Source organism: Amia ocellicauda, chromosome 9 (genome assembly GCF_036373705.1).
Source record: "Amia ocellicauda isolate fAmiCal2 chromosome 9, fAmiCal2.hap1, whole genome shotgun sequence".
Lineage (NCBI taxonomy): Eukaryota > Metazoa > Chordata > Actinopteri > Amiiformes > Amiidae > Amia > Amia ocellicauda.
In genome coordinates, this window is record NC_089858.1 from 7,610,995 (window position 1) to 7,637,287 (window position 26,293).

The 26,293-nt window shown below is 37.7% G+C and overlaps 1 protein-coding gene across 4 annotated transcripts in view; it reads left to right on the forward strand.

The window, feature by feature from the left end:
* The window catches only part of dennd1a (DENN/MADD domain containing 1A), a 218,943-nt gene that overhangs the window by 97,794 nt on the left and 94,856 nt on the right, over positions 1-26,293 (forward strand). For all 4 annotated transcript variants that reach the window (XM_066712922.1, XM_066712924.1, XM_066712923.1 and 1 more), the window contains exons 8-11: positions 1,652-1,705; positions 3,605-3,715; positions 13,810-13,910; positions 22,923-22,968. In XM_066712922.1, the coding sequence (XP_066569019.1) occupies positions 1,652-1,705; positions 3,605-3,715; positions 13,810-13,910; positions 22,923-22,968 (312 nt within the window). The remainder of the gene's footprint in view (positions 1-1,651; positions 1,706-3,604; positions 3,716-13,809; positions 13,911-22,922; positions 22,969-26,293) is intronic.

Genomic DNA, 26,293 nt, shown 5'->3' on the forward strand with positions numbered 1-26,293 from the left:
TCTGTTTCAGGGGATAGTCCCACTCGGTGCACTGTGGTAGATCTGTAAAGTCTAATGACTCAAAAACATTTTCCAGAATGGAGGTTTCCTTTTCCGTGGTCTTCCATCCAGACAGGCTGTGTTTTTCTGGTCGACAATGCATCACAACTCTGTCATAGCAATACAATAAGTCATCTAGCTCCAGTCGTGACCCGCAAAAGTATTAACCCCACAGAAGGGTTCGTACAGACCTGCGTGTCTATTTACTTCTATCTGTATATGATTTGCTCTATAACTGGTAAATGTTTTTATTAACTTATATATATTTTTATAGAAATACTCTAAATATATTTAAATGTGTTGATTGCTTTAGAATATAAGCAGTATTTACCATCTGATGCAGGCAACCTGTTGCACCCCATGAACTTAAGTCACCGACCAATAGCCAACACCTACAAACGGCGTTGTGCTTATTCCCTTTGTGCTAATCACAGACTGCGAGAGAGCTTATTTTCAGCGCTCCCTTCCCTAATGTCAATTGACAGGTAGCAGTTGTTGCCTCTTGCCAGGTCATTGGCTAGTTCAGCAGATGACCCATCACTATTTTGTAAAACTTTAGGAGGAACAGCATGCCTGTCTGACCCCAAAGGCCAATCTGTCTCGTAGGCTTTTGTGGCATGATGGGATATTTCAGCTGTTTCGTACCAATGGTTTAAAGGAATGCTGCCGGTCTGCCCTTACTTCAAACATTTCATGGGCAGTGAAGCAAGAAAAGATATCAAAGAACTGCTTAGGGATGGCTTTGTTTCACTGAGCTGTGCAGTAGCTATGGGGCTGTTTGGATTGAGCAGTTTAACTATCCTATTTACCACTCCAGTGGAAGTGGAGCATGTGTATCCACCTACAGTATCTTTCTCTCCGTTGAGCCCTCTTTCTAAACCCTCTTCCCACAATTTTCTTCTCTCTGTCCATCTGCATACAGATATCTGTGCTGTTTGAAAAAGATGATTAAAAAGAAAGTAAAGTACAGTGCAAATCAAACATAACAGTTAAGAAAAAAAACAAAAAACGGTCCCTCTGTTGAAATAGGCTTTATAATGGCTCAGCTCGGTCTATGCATTGCTGAAAGTTAAATTAAATGTGCTATTGGATTGCAATATGTGTTGCAGTATGTGGCATCATTAGTCTCACCTTTCTGACACATTCATTCTACAGAAGCTCGATGGGTGATAAATCTGAGGATCATGGTGGCTAATTCGTGTTTTGAAAGGAACCCTTTTGTTCCTTGCGTGCCGAGTGCCGTCTGCACTGATTTTTAGAGTCGTTACCTTTCAGACCAGTAACTCATATTCCAGAAGGCACTGTATGCCTTTGTAAATACTTTGGATAGTTGCATTTAGCACAGTACTTCTGTACAAATTGCTTGTTAGAGCTTGTTTCAACTTTATTTCCAGTCTTTACTGAATATATTTGTGCTCTTCATCATTTGATTTCATTTGACCTTTTTCTTTGCTTTTCCTCTACATCTCTGTTGGATGTTCAAAGTTTTTTTGTGTCTGCTTTTTCCGAGACTTAACGGAATGATGAAAGCAAAATAGTTGCCTGCTTTAAATATCCTACCTCAAACAAGTCGATCTGAGTAATGATGATAAATTAATCTTTGTCTTTTCAGCATTCCTACTTTACTGTGCCTGATATCAGAGAACTCCCGAGTATACCCGAAAATGTGAGTCTTATTAACCCTTCAAAGAATGCATGTTATGAGTTTACCATGATGGATCGGCTTTCCTACAAGTATTCAGTCCGTAGAAAAATCATTAAAAGTGAAAAGTCCAGACGACATCACTGATCACAGGCACTTTGAATTACCACATAGGTAGGAACATACAGGTTATAAAAACATTCCCCGTACCAGAATACATTCCAGCTTTCTTTATTGTTGCACTATCTCTCCATATACGAATGTCCCTTCATAAAAGAAAGCACATAGTTTTCATAATTTAGCTTTCATTCTCTGGGTACTATACATGGAAATCTAAAAAGTCAGCTAAATCAATAATATCTTTTGATTTGTAATCCCCATTGGCCCAAGCTGCCATACAAAGCAACCCATTTCTGTCTTTTTGCCCTTAAGATGGTGTGCTTTATAGATCTCACATGTGGTAGAAACACAAATGTATCCAGGGAAAATTGTTATACTTCAGGTAGGTGCTTTGTTTTTAAGGATTGCTTTTTTTAAACTTATTTATTTTGCAGCATTTGACCATTTAATGTACTGCTTATTTGTGAATATCATGCAGAACAGATACATATATATTTTTTTCTATTGTTTTAACAAATCAACTTTCTCTTACATTTATTTAATTGTTAAAATATTTTCACTTATATGTTCTGTTTGTTTCCTTAAAGAACATTGTTGTGTCTTGTGAGATCTCTTGACTTGACTATATCCTCAGTGTATGAATTGACTGTACATAGCCATCGCAGACTCCTCTCCTCAGCACAGAATGAGTTCTTCTCTGACAAAAGCTCGTAAGTGGGGGTCGCCCTGTGCCTCTCACCCCCTGACACTGCTGCCCCACCGGCACTGTTGCTGCCAGGTCACCTTAGAGCTTCTCGGAAGCATCTCTTTGTTCATCAGTGAGACCCAATCCCCCTTTTTTTTTAAACCAATGCGTGCTTCTTATAATTATTAAGACTATTTTTTTTATCACTGTGCTTTTGTTTTTCTCTCTCTCTGTATTGTTTGCAATCTTTTAATCTCTTTTTTTTTTTTTTTTTTTTTTTTTTTTTTTTTTTAACTATCCCAAGTAATTTTTCTGCACCATTTGGATTTTGTTCCACCTGTTGTAGATGCGCACGTTGTTTCTAGGTTCCAAATTCAAATCTGAGATCATCATGCCTGCAGATTACATTTAAACCATCTGAATCGACCCCTTTTGTATATGGACCGTTTGATTCAGTCACACTCTTGGAGATGTCCATTTGAGCATGGTTAAGTCGCCCATTAAACCCTACAGCATCACTGAGCCTGCTTACTCTGGTGGCTATAACATCGGCCAGGAGAGGGGTGGCCTGCAGGCACTCTGAGCATTGCCACAGTACCCCTGCTGGAGCAGTCACAGGGGTCAGGGGTCAAAATCTCGAGCCATTTTGTGCTAGGGAGAGGAGAAGGTATTGGTGAAGGCTATTGTTCCCTGTAATGAAGCCAATCCTAAAAGTATCCATTTAATCTAGGTATTCTAGATAAATATATTGGATATATTCTAATAAATAATGTTTTGTAAAGTTTTCTCATGGCTGAATCTGAGGAGATTAACTGTCACAGAGACTTCGGTGAGCAAGGCTTCGGTGAGCAAAGCTTCATCAAAAATAAGTGTGCAGTCAAAACATATTCTCTGAGAATAAATATTAAATACTGTGACAGTGTTTAGTTATTGCTCTGAGGTGGGCCTCACAAACTAAGTGGGAATGGTTTATCTACTGATAAACCCCATGACTGACTGATGAGATTTAGAGCACATTTCATTTTTCATACAGTGTGTGTGCAAAGATGCAGTCATTACATGAATGCTTATTTTACACACCCTTCACCACTAACTTGTTTCCCTGTTTTTTTTTCCAGAGAAACTTAACTGAATATTTTGTAGCAGTAGATGTCAATAACATGCTTCATCTGTATGCTAGTATGCTTTATGAACGTCGAATCATCATCTGCTGTAGCAAACTAAGCACTGTAAGTAGAGCTCTCATTCCCTGAACTCAATCATCGATGTTTTGTATTGCAGAACGGATCCAGTGCTAAGCATCTACAGTCTGATGTGTGTCACCGACAGTGTTGCCAGTTTAATTTCATACGCACTCATTTCAGCATCAATTTAAACTTATTTGTATTGTTTTGTCTTATTTTATGATGAGGTTTTATATATTTTAGGTTGGACAATGTACTCTTTAAAACACAGTCATTCCATGAATTATACAAGCTTCAATATGCATTATTTCGTACTGTATTCATTTTCATTACATTTAGTTTTTAGTCCATGTAGTTGTACTTGATTGTAGGTACTGTCCTTGATTTGTAGAACTGTCTGGTGCATTTAACAACAGGGATGTATAAAGAGAGTAAATATTTAAATATCCACACTGTATTTGATCAAATACTTTGGTCAAAGTGATGTGTTTAAAAAGAAGACTTACATCACTTGCTCTTCACACATTATAAATCAATTGAAGCACAAAGAGTCATCAAACTATTCAAGTTCCTGAACTGCTCCTGTAATGTCTGACACCTACAAGCACAACTGCATGTGTATAAAGACCTTGTTACACAAATGGACACATTAGTAGCTTTCATTCCTATTCATTCTGGGTTAATTCAGTCCAATGTGTCTTCAATGTTTGTTCTCATTGCCTTAAAAGCCTCTACTTCACTACAGTTAGTTTTCATTCCTGACTGAGTTTCACTGCTACAAGCTTGTAAACAAAATGGCCATAATGCCCTCCTTTGCCTGCTTGTGGTTGTCATTTTGAGCTTCTGAAGCCAGAGACAGTATATAGTCCTTGAGTTAGCTGATATGGGACACAAGTTGCCTGTTTGTTGTGTAGTCTAACATGACAAGTCCCCCGCAGGGCTATCACAGACAACACATTGTGTTGTGCATCGACTTGTGTAACTAGGCCTTACAGACATTGATTGCAAACTTGCCCGACAGCAGCACAGGCTTTCCTCGCTGTAAAGCAATGAGAATCAAATACAAGCAATCCATTACAGCGGAGGTCTTTGGCTCACTCTATTGACTAACTATATGATTACATTAAATACAAATTAATCAAGTAATTAACACGCTGGCTGTGTGTTGGGTGCCAGTTGCCTATCATTAATTTAGTTTGATTATTTATTTATGGCTTGTGTCAGACACACTATACTTCTGAAGGGAAATGTCCTCAATGATTGGTGCGTTGGCATTGTCTTTATACTTATGCCATGGGTTTATGAATGCTGCAATTCCACCATTGATAATGTTTTCAAAGGGACCTGCCCATGTTTAGACTTGGGAGAATTAAGCCATAAAGGGATACTTTACTCATTCAAATCTGTGGCCTTCAAACCTTAGCGCTTACGAATATTCCAGATACAGAATTGTATTTAGTATATTACATTTACATATATTTTAGTAGCATGATTAAGACATTTCAATTAACTGAATAAAGCCAAGCTGCTGAAATACAAAACACAGGAATATCACAATGCACAGGTATGTATTGATCAACTCTTGACAACTGTATTTTCTTGCTTTATTGAAAAATAGCCCCATAACATTATGGACAAAGGCCAAAACACATTCGGACGACACTCACAAGCTTGTGCTGCAGTGTGTATATTCTTGCTGTGACTGTACTTCATTGAGTAGACCTGAAGCATTAGCTGTGTATGTTTGAAAGTACTTGTGTTACATTATAATGCTTGATGTGCATGTTGGAGTGCTTACTCAATCAATCAATTGCTTTCCCCCCCCTCTTTCGGAAGATCTTTTGTAGCACTGAAACTGTGATGGAAACAAAATTAATGTGCAATTTTTTTTGGTCTCGTTTTCCGTTGATCCGATTTCACAAAGAAATAATTTTCGAGCTCACACAAGCCGTGGTTGCCTTTATTGTGGCAGAAAGAGTTGTGAACGTTACTTAAGTCCCATCAAGCACCCAGGAGATTAAAGCTCAGGGCACAAAATGCGTCCCATCTCACAAAAGAAGGTCTCCGTCGATATTATGAATGAGCTTCTTTTAGTTTGCTCTATCACATAAAATATGTCAATACTGTTGAGATGTGCTGAACTAAACAAAAGCTTGTTTTCCCCCTAGTTGCTTTTAACCTGTTAATGTGTATTGATTGTACTTTATGAGTGGAAATGTAAGTGGAGCCTGCTTTAGGATATTTAAAAGCTGGTAGTTTTAACTTTTTCAAGAGACTTTAATGCCAATTTTTGCCAATATGGATGCTCAGGCTGTCGCCAGGCAAACTCGTTTGTGTAAGGGAGAGACACTGTAATAGCACACGGTATGTGATTTAGAAGTCGGGTTTTAGGTTTGGGATAATGCCCATAAAACAGTGTCAAAGCACAGAGAGTAGAGTACAGTAAGAAACAAATTAAGGATTCAACATTCACTTTAAGAGCATCTACACTAGGACATTTTTAAAACAAAACAAATAAAATGGAGACTAAAGTGCACTGTCAGTGATCTTAAATAGCAGAACAATGGAATACAGATTAACATAGTGAAACTGTTATTAGTATTAATTATTATATTAATAGTACAATACATTAATTTAACAGACACATTATACAATGTATTTTTCCAAACAGTAATATGTGAATACTCTTTATTTCATTTATCTGACAGTTATTTTTTTCAAAATATATACATTTGGACAATTTAAGTAAAGGTTAACAACAGAATAAATGGCTGGAGAATCCTTGGCAAAGATTCTGTTCATAAGAATTTGCAATGGTTTGTAAGCAATGAGATAAGAGTCTGTGACTGGGAACAGGCACAAATTGTAAATTTTATTCTATGTTTTTTAAATCACTTTTACTTATGTTTCTAATCTGGGAGATATGTTTTAGATATGGTGATGATATAACTACACCAAAAAATATGCCTTTTCAGCAATTAAGGTGTTCAATAGTTTTCTTGAACAGCATCATTATAATTCGCCTTGCGGGATCACAATATTCATCTCAAATAAAACACTGCATATTCACATAGTGGGAGGTCTTCCTGCCGTTGAGTTGTTGTCGGGGGTTTATTGTCTTAATTAGAGCCATTTTCAGAATGATGGGAAAGAGAAGAATATAGGCTTATCAAATTTTATCCTTTCATTTCAGGCTGCTTTCACCTTTACATGTGGCCACAGTCTCTCTCACTGTACTGTTTGTATTTCGAACGACATTACTAACTAAATAGAAAGTATTTGTTATAGTCGTGCAATTGATGTGTTCAATTATGGTTGGCAGCTAGGTCTGTATTAAAACAAACAGGCACACAGACAAACAAACACAAACCATCTGGGACGGTGCCGAAGATAATGATGTCTGGTGATCCCAGACTAAAATAGACTACAATAGAGTAGTTTGAGTGTTTCTATTCGCATATAGTGATGAATGGGACTGAAGGAAGGAAAACAATTGGCGGAGAGCTTTGAATACACAATCATCTAAAATGATGAAACACAGTTGTGAAATATAATTTCATATATAATAGTATTTAGAAAGATCTGTGGTGGGATTACACATACACTTGGTTGACACCACTTAATATCACCATCCATCATCCGCCAAAAACTTTTTTTCCTCCGCGCAATGAATGTAATAAACGTATATGGGAATCTCAAAAAACTGATTCCTTCATGACACTCGAATGCTTTTTTCATGCTCAGCTACACATCTGAGCAGCAGATCAACATGGAAGTCCAAAAGAGCCACGTAGTCAGCACACGGCCTCACTTCTTTCTGAACTCCTGCCCCTCCCCTGTGAAACTCAACAGCTTGTGCTGTGGCTGAGGGGTGCTAACCAAACCTCTCTGTCAAACATTTGATAGCGCTCTACTACTCTGAACAGGGATCAGATTTAAAGGAGAGGGAAGTATTAAGATAACAAATGCTGTATTTGACAAAACACCAATCCGGAGAGAGGAAGCATACATATCTGCTGTATTATAAGTTAATGTAGCTCAGCTAGTCTCTTATGTGATCAATGTATTGTAAATATTTTACCGCCACTCCATTGTTTTGCATACAGTAGAAGTCAAAAGTCTGAACATCCCATCTCATCTCATTAACTCAGAAATTGAATTATTTATAGTTTTCCATAGACTGAATTGAGTGATCAACAAACGATGAAATATATCATCGATAACTAAGTATAGTTTAACTAACAATATGTATGAAATTATACTAGTCACTGAATAACTTGTTTCCAATGAAGGATGTGAATGCTTTCAAATACATTTGTAGATTATATCCAGGATCAAATTCATCGCATTATTAATGTAAAGCTTTTGAAGCCCTCTAGAGAAAATCAAGATGTCCTTTGTGGAAAAGTCTGGAATTCCATTTTGCTTTACATAAAAAGCTGCTTTAAAAAATGACAACTACAGAGAAATATCCCCATGTGTATTATTGGCAGACGGAAGTGGAGCTCATTGAAAGACATGAATGTAGCCCACATAAGAGAGAGTTCACAGAATTAAGGTTGATCATTTTCACTGGATGAAAAGACTTTGCTGGTTTTAAAGATTTACTGGAGTCTTCATGAGACTGCCAGTTTGATTTGAACACCTTGCGTTATGATAAACCATATATTATTATTAGTAGTAGTAGTTTCACATACAAATATAGGATACTTACCACACAAGAGCAGTTTAATATTGAAGTAAAAATGTGCTAATAATGAGGGCAACAAAATGTTCACACAACAAACACATTTTGTTTAAAGCCTTGACAGTATACCCACGCACATCTCAGCGTGTACTTGATTATTCATTCTTAGAAGCATTTTTCATCCATTACGCAAAAAAGATGAAAACCGGTTGCACAAAACTATATTAGACTAGTCTTAATTTGACAGTTAGGCTAGTCTAATGGAAGTTAGACTGTTGCATACATATTGAAGACTAAGACTAAAAAGTTAGCCTCTTCACCCCCAGGCTAACTTAGACTTTAAGCCTATCTTTCCATTGAAACTACTTGCGACACTGTGATGCTGACAGGCGGAGTCTCCCACTGGCTCATACATGTCACTGATACTGACTCCTCCCACTGCATCACACGTGTCACTGATGCTGACTCCTCCCACTGTCTCACACGTGTCACTGATGCTGACTCCTCCCACTGCCTCCCACTTGTCACTGATGCTGACTCCTCCCACTTGTCACTGATACTGACTCCTCCCACTGTCTCACACGTGTCACTGATGCTGACTCCTCCCACTGCCTCCCACTTGTCACTGATACTGACTCCTCCCACTTGTCACTGATACTGACTCCTCCCACTTGTCACTGATACTGACTCCTCCCACTTGTCACTGATACTGACTCCTTCCACTGCCTCACACGTTGACATTTGGTTGACATCGACATAGTAGTGGGTCGATGCTGTTAATACATTTTTTGTTATTTTATCCCACAACCTTGTGTTTGAATGTAAGCAAGTTTCAGAAAATGTCCCGAAAAGTAAATATTTTTCTGCCTATATTCCAATAACAAGCAGATTTTCAGTTACTCTGAACCGGGATCGACGTTGTTTGAGAGGCTCGTGGTGTCGGCTATGTTTTTTTCTTTCCTGCTGTCTTAAAATTAAAATTAAAATTAAAATCCAAATGTCTTAAAATTCCCAGAATGCATGGCAAAATTTACTAAGTAAGACCAGTCTAAGGAAAGACTGTTTTATGTAATGGGTTTAACTGAGTGTCTATCATTACTATGACTTAATAATTATAAGACAAATACAAATACTTTTTAATGTAGCCGGCCCCAGAATTAAGAACTATACATTCTGTAGTTTAGGGCAGCAAAATGTCAGCCCTCCCCAATATTAATTGTTTTGTTGTGGTCAACAAAATACCTGGCCTCCCTGCTGGATCTCTTGGCCTGAATGTTTGTACAGTAATGTGGTTATAGAACACAGGCCCAGCTTGAAATTCTTTACCACTGAAACACAAAGTTAACTTAATCCGTGAGTTAGTCACTATTTCATAAAATCCTCTCAAGCAGACACGCTGATTAAAAAAGAAGTGTGTCTGGTTGACTCGATACATAAAATGTTCGGAATCCTTTTTGATTAAGTAAGTAGTTGTGTGCTGACTCAATTAGATGTGCTTTGTTTGAGCAGCTTATTGGATTATTATTGTATTTCTCTGCATTCATAGTCTTCATTTTTTACTTTTAAATGTATAAAAGATCTATGAAAAGATAATCCATGCCACAGTTTTCCAAGTAGCTTTTTTATTTTCTTTTTGTACTTAAAGAAGTAGAAGTAGGAAAAGCCATCTGCTGAGAATTCAAAATCACAGATATGGTTCATACGTTTTAAGTGCATCAGTAGAACTCTGTCCTTCATCTATCAGATCACTAAAGTAGACAATCACTTTATTGGGGGTGTTGTACGTGCTAAAATAGTGAAAAAACTGTGGTGAACAAACTTATTTACATTTTTTTCTTCTTTTATAGTTTAGTTGAAAATATCAATTGACATTCTTGCCTGTTTAACCCCTAACTGCCACATTAACCTGGGGGGACCCTAAATCACACACACATATTTTCAAAGACATGTTTGACACTCTTTTTCATTTCTTTTCCTACCGCAACTCTGAATGGATTTAATGGTACTTAAGTATCAGAGCAGATAGCACCCGATGAAAATCAGTTAGTCTCAGGAGTTACTTTTGCAGCGGGAAACGAGGATCCCCTAACTGCCCCCAGGGACTTCCAGTGACAGCTGGAAAATGGGATAGACTGGAAGGGAAAACAGTGAGCTCGCCAGTTGGGAATCCCTTAATTAATTGTCGTGTTACTAGTGATAAACTATCCAAGAGTTTATTTCCAAGTCAATAAACAAATTTAACAACAAGCTATCTAGCCATTCATCCATTCCTCCATTTTCCAGATTTATCCTGTACAGGGTCACGGTGAGCTGGAGTCTAAACAAAGAAGGATACACAGAGGAGAGGAAAGCAAAACCACAAAATAATCACAACTAAACAGCACGATAGAAAGCAAATAAAGCAGTTACACAAAGGAGGCATAAAAGTATACAAAGATTGTGGAGATGTGTGATATTGCTGGAAGCTCAGCTCAAATGAATTCTTGAGCATATCAAGGGCACTACTCAGATCTGGGAAACCAGATTAAAAAGATCTGTACAAAGGGGAGATAAATTATTTGAGAGGTCCAAAAGGGCCTGCAGATTCATTCTCCACAATCTGGGACATCAGTTCATTAGAGAGAAGAAAAAAAATTATTGAACAAGAAGGACATATGGACGTGCGCCAAAGGACAAGCTACAATGTCCACTTTCAAGCCTGTTAGATCCTCTGAGAACATCCACAGAGACCCAAGTAAAATTGGAGACACGAAAGGCAGGCCTGTGATGAAAAGTTAATCATTCTCATTGTCAAGCATGGAGTCGGGAAACGAGGAACGTAATCTACAGAAACGGGAGTTCATGACAAAACAAACTGCAATTGAAAAAAACTAACAATAATCGAAGCAATCCAAGAGGAATCGGAACTGATATCTGGTTCCTTGTAATCACTGACAGTTAAGGAGCTAAAAGGCTGAACATTTGCACTGAGAAATTAATTATTCTCTTGCAAACAATGAAAGAAGAACTCCACATTAGCTCCATGAATATGTTTAAGTGTATCGCTGTAAAGTTCCCCAGAGCAAGTTTTGCAGTACAACAACCTTGTGTGACCTAGTCAACAGCTGTATTTTGTACAGATTCTTTGACAGGATCTGTATGATGCTTCAGCACTGTAGCTGATCTCATTTTCAACCTGCAGGCCTCCCATGGCTGTGACAGTTACTCGTCAGGTTGTCTCATTATAAACAGCTTGGCTTCAGAGCAGCGAGTGATAATCGGACAGGGTCTCCGAGAAGGGTGCTATTTCCATTCCTGGCAGAAGGTGTTAACATAACTCTTCACTTCTGCCTTGAGCTTAGCGCCTAATAGATACTACCCTGTTAAGGCTACAAAGGAAGCGATAGTCTTCAGATATCAGCCACCTCGCAACCTTGTGTTTTTTCCCATAATGAAAAACCACCTACTTGAATGAGGGAAAGAGCTCGCTATTGTTTCATTTACAAATAACAAAAAGGGTTGTTTCTTTTACAAATTTGAAAAAGTTTGGACAAAAGATCCTCAAGTTAAAAAGCCCTATACTTTTTAATTCAGTTGGCCATTCCTTCGTTGTGGTGAAGTTCTACCTCCAAAACACACAGTTCTCTGAACAACATCTGTGGATGCCATAGGGACTATTAATGAGCAATACAGAGCTCACCTGGGATCACCTTGATAAGGTACAGATGGAAGATTGTCCTCGTAAAGTGTAGACCAGGCTTTTATTCCAGAACATATCAATACCATATCCTATTAGATTCATTAAATGAATATTGAGAGAGCACCAACCGTACATTAATTTCTACTTGTTACCTATGATTAGCATGTATTTCTGATTAAATTGTGATAAATGTTATATTTAATTGACTTTATCAAGTGCTGGTTTATTTATACAGATATTCCTGATTACGTTCTACAAAGTGTGGTAAACAATTAATTGAAAAACACTAAAGCAAACAAACCATAAAACTAAATAAAAAATCAGGCAACAGGCGAACAGGTGTGTCCATTTCACATTTTATTTAAATCAATTAAGTCAAACAGTTTCACCTATTACGTATTGTATTTTGTATATGTATACAGTACCTTCAGGGAATTCTGTAGAAACTGCTTGGCTAATTCAGTTTACGCTGTTTTTCCTTCATTTGCATGACTTTAAGACAGATGCAGGTGTTCTCTTCACTCCCTCTCCATGGAAGGACCACAGTTCAGTGTAAATATGTATTTTGCCCAACTTAGGTGTTTCAAATAAAAATAAAGCTCAGGTGGAAAACCCAGCCCATGTTTATTCTGTTTGTGTGAATTATTTAATCAATTTGTTTGTGGGAAAAAAAATATATCCTCAATTTATATCCGCGTTATTCATTAATGTTTGACATGAGTTATGATAAAATGTAATATGGAGATGAGCCACTGACTCAAAAGGTGTAAATTGCTTTATTTTTTCATAGACATGAATTGCTTCCTTTGTTTAATAGTTGTTCTCTAGGCATCCTCCTGGAAAGCAAAGTATGTTCATAAAATTAAAAGGAATTAAAAAAGAGAGAGAGAAAACGGATATGAATATTTATGATGATAAAAGGCTTTGAGCAAAATACACAGTGATATACAAAGACTCCCCACCAAGTGCAATGTTGATAGGATAATTTCCTTAAAATTGCATTTTCATTATTTGTTGTTTAGTATTTGCCTTGCTACAAGTGCAGACCTTTAAAAGAAAAGAAAAGAAACTTGTCCCATGGATTTTGAGAGCAATGGATTTTTACTGGTCAAAAATGAAGACGGTGTCTAGTATGGAGGAAGAGGACTCAGTATGATGCTATTAATCTGTTGTTTTTAGTGTTGTAGACACCAGACACAAGATTTTAAGATCATCTCTCTTTAGCTCAGTAGGCAGTTAGGAGCTGTTTGTATGTTGCTTTGGCATGGAATCCAATTTGGGAGTTTGTGTAACTTGTAATGCAAATTGTGTAACAATATTCAACTCTTTACTGTCTTTACTTCTGACCCTCTGTCAGGTAATTCTATGTATAGTATGAATCTGTGTTTGCATGTGTTACAAGAAAGCATGCTATAGAAAAAGCTTTTTTTTTAAATATATTTCCTCCAGACCTTGATATTGCAGATTAGGGATGTTATGGGAATATTGTGGGTTTTTTTTTCTTCCCAATACACACATTTGTGCTGAACACTGTAGTCAAAGATCTTCTTTCTATGACACATAGTCAATGTAAGATGGTTCTGTCTCAAATAGGTGTCAGCATTGTATTGAGTGCATATTATCAGTTTACTTTTTGTTATAAATGAACATCAGCAATCCTACCCAATATTGTATAATTGTATGTTGATATAATACTTTTTTTTTTATGCATTTGTTTTACATGACTTCCGATTTTCACAGTCTAACTTTACTCTCTGTCTTTATCTGTTATAGTTAACTGCCTGTGTCCACGGGTCTGCAGCAATGTTATACCCTATGTATTGGCAGCACGTTTACATTCCCGTTCTCCCTCAACATCTAATAGACTACTGCTGGTGAGTATAAAACTCTAGTTTAAACTGGGGAAAGAATCAAGCACAACCCGGACAATAGATATATATAAAAAAAAAATGCATGTCACATTTCATCACATCTATGATTCAAAATTCATTACTTGCAACCCAAACAGAGGAAAGTATCACAGACTCTTTCAGACTGACTGTCAGCCCAGATGCTCCTTCAGTAAATAAATGTAATTGGTAGTTGCTGTACAGCTATTAAGATCAGAGATCCAGAAATCGGTCTGAGAAAACTGTCCTAACAGGGCATTGTTGTTATGGGGTTGGCGTTGGTCTGTTGAGGCGATCAGAACCATTTCCCCTCTCCCTAGTCTGGGCACAGAAATAAACACTGAATGTGCAGTTGTTTAATGAAGATGACATTACAAAATGTAAAAGGCTGATCTAACCGGGTTTGTAGGAATATAGGTTTAAACCAGGGGTTTTCAAACCGGTCCTGGAGTACCCCCTGCCCTGCTGGTTTTTGTTCCAACCTAGGTCTTAATTACTCAATTGATGGTATATTGCTTTGTTAGGTCAATTAAAGATTCAGTTAAGCAATTACGACCTCAGTTGGAACAAAAACCAGCAGGGCAGGGGGTACTCTAGGACCGGTTTGAAAACCCCTGGTCTAAATGCATTAATGGAAAATGTAGTTTGTTATTAATTTAGTACAGCACAGTGTCAGCAAAGTGTTGTGTTTGTTAATGTGTGTAAGGAAGTGTAACACTCACATACATAAAAGGCACTGTTATTGAGAGTATATTAGTCTGTGCATCAGAGGCTGTTGCATCCTGCTTGTACTGTAGGTATGTGTTGACCAATTATAAATTACTTGCCTGATCACTCTATATAAGAGCTCCAGTTACCAAGCTTTTAATATTCATTCCCTCGCCTCTCATTTGTGTTTTTGCCATTTTCATTGCTCCCTTTATCATTAAATGCTAACCTGCCCATTGCATTTCAATATCTTGGATAAAAGCCTAACCTTTCTGCAGCTGGGCTATGTGTGTCCTGTGGCATTTCCTCGCTTTTGTGTGGAAACTTCCATATACTAAAGAGCATGGCCTCATTTGCAATAAGCAGCACACCATCAAACACATGATTCAATAATATACACACAGGCTGCTAGTATCTTATATATAAAAAACAAATACACACCTCCTCCGTGTACACAATCGACAGAGGCTGCGCTTTGGCGAATCCTCAGGAGATACAAAACAATATATATCTTAAAAAAGTTTGCTCGCTTAAGTAGACTGATTGCTAACAGTTAGAACCCAGATACACATACTGTAATTGCGTGTTGGTGGTCGTTACTGTGTCCCTTTTTCTTCCTAGTGTGTAAAGCTGGATTTAATTTGTGTCTGTGTTTAGAAAATGGAAGATGGCTGCAGTGGGTTATTCTGAGCATCCTCCTTTCATTTCACTTCAATCTCTATATCATCTCGAACATGTATTGTTTACTTAACTGCCTATGCAAATACTTTTTTTTTCTTTCCATGAGCACATTTGTTGGAATTTAATATTTTCCCAGAGCAATACAATTCCTTAAATAATCATGTTATATTTTGAAGCATTTTTATTTGTTTTGCTTCTCATTTAATGCAGTTTTTATAACACGTGATATGATAATATTATAAACAGGATTTCTCAGGAAGCGTTGAAATTAGGTGAATCAGATCAGTTACCGGCGACCGTGCATTAGGGATAAAACTAATTGTGTCTAGGCTATAACCTCCGTTTTTTTTCTCTGTATGTTACAGAGGTGGGAGTAAAAATGGTAAGTGCAAAGGAATGTAGTCGAGAAAGGTTGAGAAACTCTGCAAACACAGGATTTAAAAAATGTTCCGCTGCTGCATTAATGAAGACGTAGAATAATAAAAGGGGGGTCTGGGGCCCACTTAGGCCCCTGGGAGGTGGAGGGTTAAGAGAGGAAAATTGTGTTTTTTATGTATTTTGACACAAAAACTGGGCAGATTTATGTTGCTGCGCTCCCGTTATTAAAACTGTTTTAAGATTATTAACTCCAGATGGTACACAGAGAATTCAGGATACTGCACACATTTTAAGCGCTAACTTTCCATGGAGACTTTGTGCTTGAAATTTAAAAAAAAATTACGTAGAGGTTCTACTAAGGAACCAAACCATTGTTGTGTGGTTCATTTTCACATCTTTTCATTTAAGGAATACACTGATCTGTATTTTAACTGAACTTTTGTTAATTTGATGTGCATTATCACTCTAAATGTGCAGAAGGATGGGATCTTAAACAACATTTAGAAACTGAAGATTTGTTTTTTGCTCGTGTTCGTGCCGGATTGGATTTTTCCATTTAAGCACAAAAATACGTGCTTGTGATGTTACATTTTTATAGATTGAAAGATACATCTTTTGAGTGCCTTGTTTTTCCTAAAAGATGCGTCAGACAGACCCACCCAACCTCTGGCTTTTCTCCAGAGACTTCCCATTCGGTGTCAGTGTCTCTGGGGCCCGACTGTCAGTTTCGTGGTGGGAGATCCCTTTGGGAGGATGTTCTTTAGGTAGAACATGGAAGCTGTGTTCTGTATATTGCACGTACTGAGGGCTTTCCTTTTTCTTAAAACGAGATAGAAATCAGTTCTGAATCCCCACCATCCAGATTCCCAACATCCTGTCCTCCATACATTCTACCTGAACTTGCCCATTGCTCGTATTGAGGCAGGTATGGCTTTTACCTCCAAGCATCCATGGGAAGCAGATTAGGGGTCAGAGCCGCAAAGCAGTTTCTTTTATTTGTACCGTCATCATGCTCAGTTTTTTTTAATACATCCCAAGCCCCCTTTTTCCCCCAACCGCTCCCAGAACTCAGGGGGCGGATGGGGTATTTAAATTTTCACTTCCAGATTCCCCTTGAAACAGTTGCACAGGTAGATGTTCAAGTAATGTGCCATTGCTGCCGTCTTTTTTTGGTAAGGAGTTGAAGTCTGGAACATGTGCTAGTTTTTGTCTCAGCATTGACCACATTGCCCCCCCCTTATCTACACTTGTGTGGAATACAACATCGCTCCATGAAAACTCAATGCACATATGAAGTCATAGAAATTCACCCAATGCGGAGAGAGCGAACGCAGAATCCGGAACTGGCTCTCAGCCCTCTTCACTTAATATACTGGAAAAATAATTTTACTAAAGATACTTAAACAACTGACATTTTTCTGACTCGTTTGTATATCTTGTCAGTAATGTAATTACAGCAATAGAGAATCAATTTGCCTGCTCTTGTTCTACTTCCTTTTTTTAATACATTACCCGTAATTGAATGATTGTTACAGATTTTAGAATGCGAATGTATCCATACTGTTTACACCGATACGGTTCTTGTTGCATGTAATAACACTCATTTGCAAAATTAATGGACCTGCTCATTTTGTATCAAATATACTTTCCAGTTCCAGCGGTGGAGGTCACGAGTTTGTCTTTGAAAGTCACTCCAGAGCTCGTAATTCGATTATTGTTCTGTATTCTCCATGGCCTCCCATTTCTTTAACTAGCAACCTCTGATGACAAATGTAAGGAAGCCAGCAGGGATAACCAGAGTTTTAAGTGAAGTGCCAGGAGCCTGAAACATTTAAATTTGAAGGCGGTTTGTTCCCCTGTGGATGATTTAAATGTTAAGTACATCCCCATCTCGGGGATACATGAAAATGCAATCTGAAAACTATTATCTCCAATCCAAATGAGCCTTCAATTTACTCACTGCAGAGGAAGGGCAGATTCTATTCATTTTCGCTGCCAGCAGGTGCCTTTTCTTTGCATAATAGGCTTTGCATGTGTAATTAACACATAAAGGCCAATGCTGCCAGATTCACTTCAGGTGCACACGGGCTGAAGTCTTCGAGACTCCTGAGTGGACGGCAAGAGGTTTTTCACATCGTGAGTGAAGATTATATTTTCCCTGGCTGCGGTACAAAAGTTGTGTTAAGAAGGGTTTCTGTTCAGAACCTGCTGTTGAGAGAGCAGGTGCAGACAAAGGAAACATACCTTCAAAAAAAATCTTTTTGGAGATTGAATTCAAAAATGTTTTTGCCGTTTCCCTTTCCATAAGCCTGCACAACAAATAGTGCTCACTGTGTGGGATAGCTAATAGGTTAAGAAGTCTTATTATGGAACCTGTAATTACCAAAGATACACTAATTAGGAATTAAAGAAAAAAAAAAAAAAAAAAACACCAGGGCCTATTCATTCAGCCTGACATGATATTTAATTAGATTGATAATCACACATTGTAATTTTCTGAATGGATGAATTTTCCAGCATTGTATGTGGCATCAATATAGTTTGGAAATAACTTGCAGCTATTTGCACGTGTTTATATAAATTAGACAATATGTTTTTGGTCATTTTTATCCAAATAGCAGATTTTATCTCCAGGCTGACTGACTGCTCTGGTGTTAATTAGGGGTATTCTAGGTTAGGAGGAGGGGAAAACTACTAATTATTTCTTTTTTTTGCCCCAAACCTTAATCATTCATACGATGGTGTCTGCTGTAAAACAATAAATACTATGTGGCATTAAGACTTGTCTGCATATGATTTGTGTTGGAGCTGGAGGCACGGGGTGTCTGCTGTTTTAATTGTATGTTTTGTTGAGAAAGACAACAGTGATTTTAATTTTCAGAAATCAACCTTCACATGGAATGATGTTTTATATGAAGCCTTTCAACCAAATTAAGAACCTCTATAGACCCGATTATAGAGCCTTTTCTGAAATTAGGGGGTCAGGTCAGTTTCCTGACAGTGAATTTACATGTGATTTGGTTTGTCAACTTCAGAGCAGAATTCCAGAAAGCTGGTGATTTTAAAAACATTACATTATATCGCCATACCTTACTATAAATAACGAATACCTATTTCATAATTATTGTATGTCTCACAGTGTTTCATGGTATTTCTGTGACTGCTATATAAATGCATTTAAAATATATATTTCTAAAGATAAGTTTGCATGAATTATTCAGAGATATTTCCTAATTTGACAGAGCAAGATAATTGGTTTTCCTATTGATTGTTTATTTACCTGATCATAGAATTATTATAAATTGTTTAACTTATAAAGATGTCTAGCTGTTCTATAGATTTGTTATATTATATATTTATTTATGTATTTATTTTTGCAATGTAGGGAGTTTTCTGCCACCATAATAGTGAATATAGCTTTTTAAAACACATTTTCATGTTTTTTTTGAAAACATGAAACATCTTAAAAAAATATCTGTCTCATGATTCCCTTTTTTATTTTGTTTTACTCGAGAAATACAAATGTTAGTGTTTTATTTGGTATTTTAATTGAACCCTTTTTAATATTAATTTTAGGAGATTGAAAGGAGGACACAGTATTGTTAATTAAGTTCTCTAGGTTTAAGTTCTTTGCTAGGTGACAGTTTTTTTTTTTTTTTTTCTTTTTACTCCAACACATTAACAAATTACTGGGATTTACAGAATCCAACAGTCTCCCCGCTTCCTTTCATTACGGTGGCGAGGCTTTCAGTAGATGAGACGTTTTTGCACTCTTTAGACTTCCTGCAGTGGCCAAGTCCTGGCTTCTCTGACATTGAAGCTGTCATGTTCCTGAAGCTACTTAATTAGAAACATGCTCATTTCGGTGTGACCCGAAGGAGGCAGGGCCACTCTCTCTGATATATGAACATTCCTGAGGAAGGCATTTCTGACAGAGACTCGTTCCCTGCTACATCACATTTCAGAGAACTATTTTCAGTTTCTGCGCTTTGAGAAGGGGACTTTGGCCCCTGCATTCTTGAATCATGAATGGTTGGATTTTAATAATGTGATTTCTCAAAACACAGTCACGACGGACGGGCTGTTTCGAGACACTGTACTCATAATTGTAAAGACTTGGTTGGAGTTTTAATAATTTTGGATATCCATGGTATTTTACTGGGGAACACTGATATAAGTTATTTGAAGGGTGACAGATTTTATGCCTTCAAAATCAGAATAATATAAATGTTTATATTGCATGCGCTTTTTCATTCTTGACTGCAGTATTTTCTACATTTTTAGAGATCCTAGAATCCCACACTTACTTTTTACCCACATTAAGGGCCTAGTTGTATTTTTGTACGCGTTCTGTTTCTATTCTGATGTAAAATACATCTAATGTAACAAGAATAGTCCACTCTGAACTATGTTGAACTAGACTTCTTCTCATACACTCATGAATAAGACGCTTTGGTCGAAATGCCTTTGGTTTGTGAGGGGATTTAGACAGACAAGATTGATTACTGATCACAATAATTGTGAATGTGTGTTCAAGTTATTATTGCAGTGGGACTGTTTGTAAAGGGAAAAGGCGGTTTTGTGTGTTTGGAGTTTTGTGGTCTTTTGTGGACCTCTCATTCCAATTGAACTCCCTGTCAGTTAAGAACAAATGCCATTTCAAAGTGCGTTCCTCCCTCACCTGTCCGGTTCCGTGGTGTAATCTAACACTCATATTTGTGTAGTGCGCCACAGGCCTTCCCATTCTCCTTCTTGTGTAGTTAACGTATCCTCTGAACAAGGGTATCTCTTCTATATCCTTTCAACACAGACTATTCAATTTTTCAGTTTCGTGAGATCTATTTGAATATTATTTTATTTACTCATCGGATCACATTATTTAAATATGACACACATTTGGTCTCTGTAAGAGGTAATCATACATGGACACATAAGGAAGGCATTCAGATGATTCAATGTTTACAGGAGAAAGAGAATGCATACATTGGATCTTTACCCATATAATTGATCTTTTACTTCGTATGGAGTTGTGTGTCTTCGGTGCACCAACTCTACTCTACTTTTCCCTGCCATTGTACCTTCAGTCTGACTTTTTTGAAGACAGTTTATTTTACACAGGAAGTAAAAATGTGGTTGAAATAAGAACAGGCAGAATAGCTGGCTACAACAGTCTTCCATTGTTCACTGGAGTTGTTCTTTGTTTTTGTTCTTTCTTTTTTTAATAAGCATATTCTTACTGAACTACAGCAAAGGTTACACTGCAACTGCAGTGCAGCTAAAGATAAAGGCACTGGCACACACACAGACACACACACACATATATATCGCATAAGCCTCATTATTGTGGTGAAGGAGTACACATACAGTTGAAGGTAAAAAGATACAGACAGGCCTTGTGGATACATGCAGAGGGAAAACTGATTTGGTTTATTTTTTAGCGTGTTGAATACTTACTGTCATCTTTTGATATCCTCTCTACACAGTGGGCTGTCATTATTTCCATTAGACTGCCACAGCACAGTTTTGTCTCGTGTATCTCTATCTCTAAACATAGCAATAAAGACGAAAGGAATCACGGTTAAAACAATCTTTCACTAAGTCTACATACATACATACATACATACATACATACATGCATGCATACATTAGAGTATATACTATAGTCCAAACGAGTGAGTACATGTATGTTTCAACTGAAGTAGTTTTGTCTTGTGTTTTTTGAATTAAAAGGTAACACATCGTATGCATTCAAGGTCTGAATCTTATAACATGCAGCAAATATTGTGAGCAAATAACGTACTGAGTGGCCAGAGGGATGTTTTGGTGGGTGTAGTTGTTCTTATAATCTCTTAACTGTAATAAAATAGTCAAAAACAAGGACTGCTTCCAGACTTGAAAAGACCAAATATCCCAACACTACTTTCTCTCTGTAAAGGTTGAGGTTATATTGTCATATGTTTGTATCATAAGATACAGAAATGTATCATCATAAAGGTTGTGCGTCTCTCTTGTGAATGTTGACTGAGCCACATTGTTCTTCTGTCACTGGTGCCCATTATAACATCATACGGAACTCCTGCATTTGTAAACAATATTTTCTGAAAAGTGGCAATATTTGATGAGCAGTTTGTAGGTTACACAGTGTTCGTGCGAGGAGGGGGGTAATAGAACGAGGCCACAATCCTCTCCTTCTCGTTCTCCAGTATTATGCAAATATTGCTATGAACCATCACCAGTGTCAGCCTTTGAGAGCAGTCAAGATTAGGAACTGTGTATTTCGATATTTAGACATTTTGATATTTAGACTTGTATCTTGAATCAGCCATCAGACCTTATTAAATCCCCCTTGTGTCTCTGCAGTAATTGTGAGGTCTGTGTGTACAAAATACTAGACAAAAACTACCAACTTTCCAAGAAGATAATTATGTCATTACTAAGCTGTACTTTCGAGTTGTAATTACAAACGAAATGTTGTCAATCAATTATTTTAATCAGTGCGGTGCTGGAGCCGGTTGTACGAAATGGAAATTGAAATGCAATTTGAATAACCCACGAAGGGTTGCGGTTTGAATGTATGGTGAACCCTATAATTGCAATCCCAGAAAAAGCCACTGAAACAAATTAAGCTCATTAAGTGTAGATTCCAGCCATCCAGCTTTTCACACTAAAAAAAAACATAGATTTTCACACTTAGAGAAAAAAAACCTTCCATTCAAATCAGACCTTTTGTAAGGAAATCCTGTAATTGAATTACACACAATGCTAGCACCATACGTGTCAAACCTCTTTTTCCTGCATGCTTCTATGCTATTCCTAATGATACTATATTCAAGGCAGGCAGATCATATCATACTTTTTTAGTATTAGATTCCTTTTATTTAAAGAATTTCCTTGACCTCTCCATGTATTATCATTCATAGGTTGTACCAAACCGTTTTCTCATGTTTGTATAGCTTAGAACATGTATTAGCCCAAGTCCAATCAACAGCTGATGTTTCTCAAACCATCTCAAAAAGTAGTGTTAGATTTATGTTTAACTTCTCATGTCACACGTTAGATTGTTTGCCTCTTTTTGGAAACATTGTGCAAAAGTTGTTCTTTTTGAGCCTGTTTACCATTCGATCTTGAGATAATTGTATTCGAGCCTGGACAATACATTGTGCTGCAAGCTATTTTATCATGCTATGCTGCCATTCTTTAATACCGCTGATGTTTGTTCTGTTGTTGCAGTGCCCCCATGCCCTACCTCATTGGTGTACATTCGAGTTTGATGGAGGTAAGTTTCTTGAGCTCAGTGTTATTGTGTACTTGTCTGGCATACATGCATTGACTGTTTAAATTAGAGTCTTCAAAGTGGCTGCAATGTTTTTATGTGGATTAAAAATCTGGTCACAGCTACTGGTCGGCCTTACTTTCTCTGTACTTCTCTCATTTTGTCAAGCTTATTGCTACACCTATAGTCATCAAAGTCATCTTTGATAATGACATCTAATAAATGGCTTAATAATAATAGGTTATTGAAAGAAAAAAACAAATGCAGATCATTGTATAACCATGTTTTTTATTTATTGTGTTATATATGAACATTTTAATCAATCAGTTATTTATACCACTGCAATATACACTCACCTAAAGGATTATTAGGAACACCTGTTCAATTTCTCATTAATGCAATTATCTAACCAACCAATCACATGGCAGTTGCTTCAATGCATTTAGGGGTGTGGTCCTGGTCAAGACAATCTCCTGAACTCCAAACTGAATGTCTGAATGGGAAAGAAAGGTGATTTAAGCAATTTTGAGCGTGGCATGGTTGTTGGTGCCAGACGGGCCGGTCTGAGTATTTCACAATCTGCTCAGTTACTGGGATTTTCACGCACAACCATTTCTAGGGTTTACAAAGAATGGTGTGAAAAGGGAAAAACATCCAGTATGCGGCAGTCCTGTGGGCGAAAATGCCTTGTTGATGCTAGAGGTCAGAGGGGAATGGGCCGACTGATTCAAGCTGATAGAAGAGCAACTTTGACTGAAATAACCACTCGTTACAACCGAGGTATGCAGCAAAGCATTTGTGAAGCCACAACACGTACAACCTTGAGGCGGATGGGCTACAACAGCAGAAGACCCCACCGGGTACCACTCATCTCCACTACAAATAGGAAAAAGAGGCTACAATTTGCACAAGCTCACCAAAATTGGACAGTTGAAGACTGGAAAAATGTTGCCTGGTCTGATGAGTCTCGATTTCTGTTGAGACATTCAGATGGTAGAGTCAGAATTTGGCGTAAACAGAATGAGAACATGGATCCATCATGCCTTGTTACCACTGTGCAGGCTGGTGGTGGTGGTGTAATGGTGTGGGGGACGTTTTCTTGGCACACTTTAGGCCCCTTAGTGCCAATTGGGCATCGTTTAAATGCCACGGCCTACCTGACCATTGTTTCTGACCATGTCCATCCCTTTATGACCACCATGTACCCATCCTCTGATGGCTACTTCCAGCAGGATAATGCACCATGTCACAAAGGTCGAATCATTTCAAATTGGTTTCTTGAACATGACAATGAGTTCACTGTACTAAACTGGCCCCCACAGTCACCAGATCTCAACCCTATAGAGCATCTTTGGGATGTGGTGGAACGGGAGCTTCGTGCCCTGGATGTGCATCCCACAAATCTCCATCAACTGCAAGATGCAAGATGGGCCATCATTTCTAAAGAATACTTTCAGCACCTTGTTGAATCAATGCCACGTAGAATTAAGGCAGTTCTGAAGGTGAAAGGGGGTCAAACACAGTATTAGTATGGTGTTCCTAATAATCCTTTAGGTGAGTGTATATTCACTTGGAGTTATTTAACCTTTCTGATTTATACATGTACACCAGATATTTGAGATATTTTCAAATGACAAACAGACAGGTCACCCGGTTGTCCAGACAGGTATAGGTGCATAGTTATTTCCAAATATAAAGCAATGAAAATTACAGGCACAATGATAAATGTGTAATTGTGCAATTCCATTTATTGCTTTTTTCCGTTCACATCTTTCTTTTGAAAAACGCTCACTGAGCTAATTAAGAATTTAGACACTCTTAGAACCAGACCGGCATATCGTAACAGATCTCTATTACAGTGCGTTTGGCTTCAGGCACTGACTTCTGGTAAATTCCTGTAGTAATTAAGAGATCCCGATGTACCAAAACTTGTGTGAAGGTTTTTCTGATTACATCGAACCTTTAGCAATGTACCTGATAGAAATAAGATGTTAGAGAGATTAAACTACCCTGAGAAATAGAGGGGGGAGAAACAAAACTGGCAGACCTTTATGTAATTTTACTGGATATCCAAAGCACGTGTAATTTATTTTTTAAAAGAAGCATCAAACACATTCCATTGATGGAATCTTGAATGGACCTTTCAGACTCCGTGAGAATGAGGTTGTGATGCTTTAAAACCACACAGGGTCCACTTTGTATCATTTTGTTACTGCCGAATAAATACAAATCGGTGCTGCTTAACATTATGAATTGACGTGTTAAATGGTAAATGTATGTTATTCATAACTTGATTTATTCTTGCTTTCACCGTACAGTCTCATATGTACACATGCACATGCTTGCATCGCAGAAGGCATGGCTGTTTAGTATAGATTATTGTCTGTGTGAGCCCTGTCAGCTCGGCATCTTGTTGACCTTCCACATGAGCATGTTACGTAAAACCCAGTAATGAGCTTCCTTCTCAGTTGATTATTATAGTGCCATGTCTATAGCAGGGCTACTGCTCAGACAGCATGTCTGCCCTGGAGTCTATTGATCCAGGTCCATTTACACACACTGCCTTCAGTGTGAAGTGAGGGGAACTTGAGTTCTCTCTCATTGGCTTCTCACAGTGTCATCTCGTTTGGGCTTTGTTTGCTTTTTTATTTTTAATTTTGAGATTTGTATTGAAGACCCGCTCTGTCTTGGGCTCCTTATTGCCCTCTAAGTGTCTGTTTTTATTTTTCACCACCTATTATATCCTCCATCCTTCAGTTTCTTGGCCATGTGAGTTCTCCATTTGCCGTGTTAAGAACATAAAAGGGCTTTGGAGACCAAAATGACTCCTAATGCATCCGAGATCGGCTGCGGCTGCCACTCGATGTATCGGTCATGGGCTCAAAGAGGGTGCTCGAGTGCACGTATGCACTTGAAGATACATTTATATGTTGGAAAGCTTGCAGTTTAGCTTTCAGAAAAAGTTTGCCTTAACTTTACCCTCCCCCCTGCGACACACACACAAACCTTCACCACCACACAATAACCTGTTTAATCTGTCATTTAATAAGTAAACTATAATTTGTAGAACCCTCTCTGAGACTTGAATTAGCACAACATTTTCTAACAAGTAACAAATGAACTGATCTAAAATGCTAACTGGGATAATAGGAAATCCTCCTCTGATAATTATGAATAATGTTCAGTATGTAGCATGGAAGGATAAAGTAGCCTGATGTGGATGTGGATGTGTACATGTTCTGTGATGTCTGTCAGGTTTTATTTAGACGGCCAGTAAATTTATCTTGGTGTTGCTCGGCGTGTTCTGACTGAAATCCATTCCAGTGTT